This window comes from Sturnira hondurensis, unplaced genomic scaffold (genome assembly GCF_014824575.4).
Source record: "Sturnira hondurensis isolate 20B ecotype Veracruz unplaced genomic scaffold, ASM1482457v3 Scaffold0014745, whole genome shotgun sequence".
In the NCBI taxonomy this organism is placed as follows: domain Eukaryota; kingdom Metazoa; phylum Chordata; class Mammalia; order Chiroptera; family Phyllostomidae; genus Sturnira; species Sturnira hondurensis.
Genome location: NW_028087376.1, coordinates 1289211 through 1294376, shown reverse-complemented (window position 1 = coordinate 1294376; position 5166 = coordinate 1289211). Strand labels below are relative to the sequence as shown.

The 5166-nt window shown below is 40.3% G+C and overlaps 1 protein-coding gene and 1 non-coding gene across 2 annotated transcripts; both read right to left on the bottom strand.

Moving 5' to 3' along the window:
• Positions 1 to 303: 303 nt before the first annotated feature.
• DUXB (double homeobox B) lies at positions 304 to 845 on the bottom strand. Its single transcript, XM_037063747.1, is given in 2 exon segments — positions 304 to 505; positions 637 to 845. Coding segments are annotated over 2 exon segments (399 nt in total). The 5' UTR covers positions 834 to 845.
• Positions 846 to 3714: 2869 nt separating this feature from the next.
• LOC118999289 (small nucleolar RNA SNORA32) lies at positions 3715 to 3835 on the bottom strand. The gene has a single exon (XR_005069078.1). It is a non-coding gene; the product is annotated as a small nucleolar RNA SNORA32 (small nucleolar RNA).
• Between the last annotated feature and the right edge of the window lie 1331 nt (positions 3836 to 5166).

Sequence of the window (5166 nt, the reverse complement as noted above, 5' to 3'; positions counted from 1 at the left end):
AGGAGTTGCCCTAAAGGCTTGGGGTTTCTAATTGACAGTGACCAGAGGGGAGGAAGGAGGGGGATAATAGGGAAAAAAGGGGAAGGGTCTAGTCAAGGAATGTGTATAAAGGACCCATGGACAAAGACAGAGGCGGCGGGAGGATTGAATGTGGGTGTGGGTGGGTAGGGCAGGGAAAGTAGTGGTGGGAAAATGAGGACAATTGTTTGAACAATAATAAAAGATAAAAAAATAAAAGATAAAAAAATAAATGAGGCCAAGGGAATGAGATGGTTCTCCAGTTGACGTTGTGTGGTGTGTGACTCAGTGTATCTCTTTTTGAGGGTCTCATTCTGCAATCAGAACCTGGCGGCACTCATCCCATCATTGCATAATGTAAGATATGTCCATCTGATCCAGATCCTGTGATTGATGTCTTTTGTGTTCAGAATGATGCTGAGAATAGTCTTTCAGCTGTAGTACTTCTATGGCAGTCTGTTCTTTGTGATTCTGGCATTTGTCTTGGCTTTGGGGTAAGACAATAGTGTGAATATTGAGGAGGCCCCCTCCTGGAGATAGTGATACTGGCAAGTAGTTTGCAAGTGTCAGAGTAAAGGGAGAGTTCTGTCTGCCCTGCCTAGCCTGCATGGGCCGCACCATTGTGACACAAGGGACAAAGGACACAAGGGACAGGAGGAAGAAAAATGATGAGACCAGCCTGGAAGAGTGGATAGGTTGATTTGGTGCTGCTGAATTGTCAGACCTGGTGTCCCATTTGGGCCATCTACCAAGGAGTTCACAGGCTTACTTCTGCTGTGCTGTGAGTATAGAGATCTTTGGTTCTGAAACCACATGTATGCGAGGAAAAGGGGGAGACATGGACATCATAAGACAAGCAATTCTGGCTGTTTCTCATACTGTGTAAGACAAAGGAAGTATTAATATAGGCCTTAATATCAGCATGGTTATATATATGTAAATATACAAACCAATTGAGGTCATATCACACTCAACAATAGATTAATTGAAACTGACTAAAAAAGTGCACGTTTCAGAATACTTTTAATTACAGTAATGCATTAACAAACAAGTTCTCTTGACCAGGGTGACATTTTCCTCTTCTTTGATGATCTATGCATAAGAATAGAATATAAGAATCTTACATATACCTGTATAAATCTGAACAGGGTTAGTAAGTCTTTGAGGGTTTCTATGCTGATAAACCTATGAATGTGCTTCCTAGTATGAGCATTTAACATATATTAATTAAACCACTATTCCCATAATTTAGGTAGAAGGAGCTCAATGGGGATGATTTTGTTTCTCAACTAAAGACATTTGACATGTTTATAGATTTTTGGGGGGTGTCACAAATGGTGGGAGGGTAAGTGGGTAGGGGTATCTAGTTGGTAGAGGCCAGTAATGCTGAAAAATATTCTACTAGGCTCAGGATTGCCCAATATAGTAGAATTCTATGACCCAACATGACAACAGTGTTGTGGTATAAAAAATCTGACAGTGTTTTCAAAATAGGTATCAACTTTCACATTTTCCCATGTTTTTGCTGCTGGTGATTTTAAATGGACATACCACTGACAATCTGATGTGAAAATTCTTCCTTTTGTCTTTACCATGCCATGCCTTTGCCCCTTGATGACTGATAATTCAAATTAGATCAACTCTTCCAGCAACCTTTGAGGGGGCAATACCATAGAAATTTAGTGCTATAGACAGAACATACTTGAATTATTACATCCTGAATACCTGTTTGTTTAGCCAGTACTTTCCTGGTTGTAGTATCAGGGAATTGGTTCCTCTCCATGGCTTGAACTAGGATGTTTGATTGAGACCTTGTGATGGATATCTGGTTTTATCTGGCTTCTTTTGGTAAGTGTTCTAAAGAATAAAACAGGAACAAAAGGCAACTTCTAGGACAGTGTTCACATTTGAACTGGACACTCAAATTTGAGAAGATAAGGCGGTCAGCTGACCATACTTACTCCCTCTGAATCCCCTGGGATGACAACCATGTTTAGAGCAGCAGGGCCAAAGGCCCAGAGCTTTGCTTGCTGAGGTTCAAGCCAACTGTGGGACCACATTTATGTTTCCGACACTAGGGTGCCTAGAACAAATTGGAACTAGGTCCTAAGATAAGGATTTTTGTTGGAGAATTTGGACACAGCATGAGGAATCATTTTTACTCTCAATGGGACCCACTGAAGAAATGCACTTGGATCTGTGGGCTGTTACCTTGACTGGGAGGCTGTTGCTGGCGCTGTTCTTGGGCTTGGTCTTTTTTTAAGGACCATTCAGATCCCAATTTTCTCTGTTTTGCTATGTGTGGTTTTTTTTTTAAAGAACTTATTATTTATTTATTTTTAGACAGAAGGGCTGTATAATTCCCCTGTGAAGCCATCGATCCAGGACTTTTATTTTTTGGGAGGTTTTTTAATTTTATTTTTTATTACTGCTTTGATTTCATTCATCTGTCCAGATTTTCTCTTTCTTTTTGGTTCAGTTTTGGAAGATCGTTTGTTCTAGGAATTTTTTCTGGGGCAGGCCCTGGGTGAGGAGTGGCTGAATTTGACCTGTGACTCCAGTCAGGCTCTCCTGTTCCCTCCTACCCCTGACTCTGGGGCACCTTTCAGAGTCAATGTTGGTTGCCTCAAGAAGTTTAGGAGGGTAAGGCAGCTATGGCTTCAAGGTTAAATCTGATTCACATTCAAGGCAGGAACAAAATAATCCACAATCCTAGACATTGTAATCCATTGGTCTTCTTTTGAGATATGTGTAATCACTTTATATAATGGCAATAAAATAAATGGAAAAAAATCAAACTTATTTTTAAAGAAAGTTAAAATAAAATATTTTCTGGTTTTCTAAACTTACTAGACCCTCGTTAAAAACAAACAAAAACCTGTAATTACTCTGTAAATAGAATAAAATGGAAGCAGTTAATTTCATGCATGAAAATAATCTACAGGTATAGAACATTATAGAAGAAGTATAATCCCATGCACTTTTCATTTTAAATGTTACATAATCACTTATTAGCAATGAAAATAAAATAGGAAAGTTATATTAGTAGAGAGAAGAGGAGCATCTTGCTATGACTGATTCTATAGTTGTAGGCTCAGTGAAAGATGGGGTCAACTAGGAGGCGACTCACTTCTGTTTTTAAGCTGTGTAGACAGCTTTTAGTGTAAAAACATATCTTGTGGTTGCTGGAAGATGGGGGTGAAGTTCAGAGCCAGGTAAGGCCCTCTGTGGAGAATGTTCTGTTCACCAAAAAGGGATTCTTTGGAGTGTAATCTCATAGGGTGATCTGATCATAAATTCCTCACTGGGCAGGTCAAGGTGGGTAGCCATGCACCAGGCATATAAAATTTTTTAAAGTTAATAAATTTTTATTTAAGGAATTTCACATGTTCTGAGTCCTTGGTTCCTCATGAGTTTGAATCTTATAATTCCTTTTTTGCTCAATCCAGTTAGTTGCCATGACAGTTGGTCCTATATAACAGAAATAGAGATGATCATGTGATGACAAACTATTTGGTCACTAGCAACCTAGAAGGCTTAGCTAGACAAAGGACATCTGGAAGATTCCAGAAATCTAAGACAGCTATTTCAAAATCTCACTGATTACCAATGGCTATTACAAAATTACATATAACTTGTGTTATATTTATATTGGACAGTGCTGATCTAGGCAATGAAAATAAGCAAGGGTTTGTAAAATGTTCCCAATAGACTGAATGCTAGCAATGTAGCAGAAAGAAAACCTAGTGAGAAAATGTTTTGTGGTCATGTCCGTGGCAAATGAGAAACTGTATTCTAAAAGCTTTGGTAATGAACACCAGGCATATAACTTCTTTAGTAAAAGGTTTCTCTTTGCCTTAAGCAAGCCCTGTCCATTGTTCCTGTGCATCCAGGTTAACACACACTTAAAATGCCCCCTTTCAGAGTTCTCCTTCTAATACCTAACCACCCTTTCAGGTCCCTCCTTCTAATGTGACCACCCTTAAGAGAGCATGTAATCTTGTTAACTACCTATAATCCATCCTCCCACCTTTGTGGACTCTTCCTCAAGTCCCTCCCTAGTTCCAAAGGCATAAAAGAAACTTCAGAACTGTCACTCTCAAGAGTATTTGAGATCTTGCTTCCCAGCAATTGTCATCAGTTTGTTTCAAATACACTCCTATAATTCTCTGCAGATGTTGAATGTTTCTTTTTTTAAAAGATTATTTATTTATTTACCTTTAGAGGGGAAGGGGAGAGGGAGAGAAACATCAATGTATGGTTGCCTTTTGTGCATCCCCTGCTGGGAGTTGGCCTGCAGGGAACCGGCCTGCAACCCAGGCATGTGCCCTGACTGGGAATCGAACCGCGATCCTCTGGTTCGCAGGCCTGTGCTCAATCCACTGAGCTACACCAGCCAGGGCGATGTTGAATGTTTCTTATGTTGAAAATTCTTAGCTATTTTTTCCCTGAATTTCTAGAATGGAGTGAGACCAGAGAGTCTTCTCTGGAACTGCCCTTTATGCCTCTAAAACATGTGATGTTTGACAAGGCAGGGTGGAGGACCAGAGCATGGGCCAGTGGAATTGCGATCCATGACTTGTTGAATCAAAGGACAGTCCTAGCTGCTACCGTACCAGGACACACTCTTGATCTTGCAAAAGCTCTGCTGTGTCAGGATGGGGCTGACCTACCGGCAGGAACTTTTCCTAGAGTCCTGATCCTTGGGAGGACTCTGGATCCCGATGCTGCTGTTTCCTTGGGAATCTGTACATCCAAAGGATGCCCTGGTGGTCCTCTCTGGCCTCTGGCAAATGTCCTATTGGCAGTATCAGGGACATAAAGATGTTTTTCAAACCTTTACATTCTTCCTCATTTTTCGTATCTCAGGTATGATTTTTTAAAAATTAATTCTATTTTAATTGTTTAAGTATAGTTTTCTGCCTTTTACACCCATCCCAGCCCACCCCTCATAGCCCTCCCTCCCTCCCTCCTGTTTCCACCCCCTCCTTGTTATTGTCCATGTGACCTTTATACTTGCTCCTTGATTTTTTTCTTAAGCTATGGAAATGTCTCTTAGCCAGGAGATCTCTGAGCTTATTGCCATGAGCTTTTCTCTAAATAGGCTTTGATAATAATGTGGGATTCTTTCACATTTTCCAGAAAGAA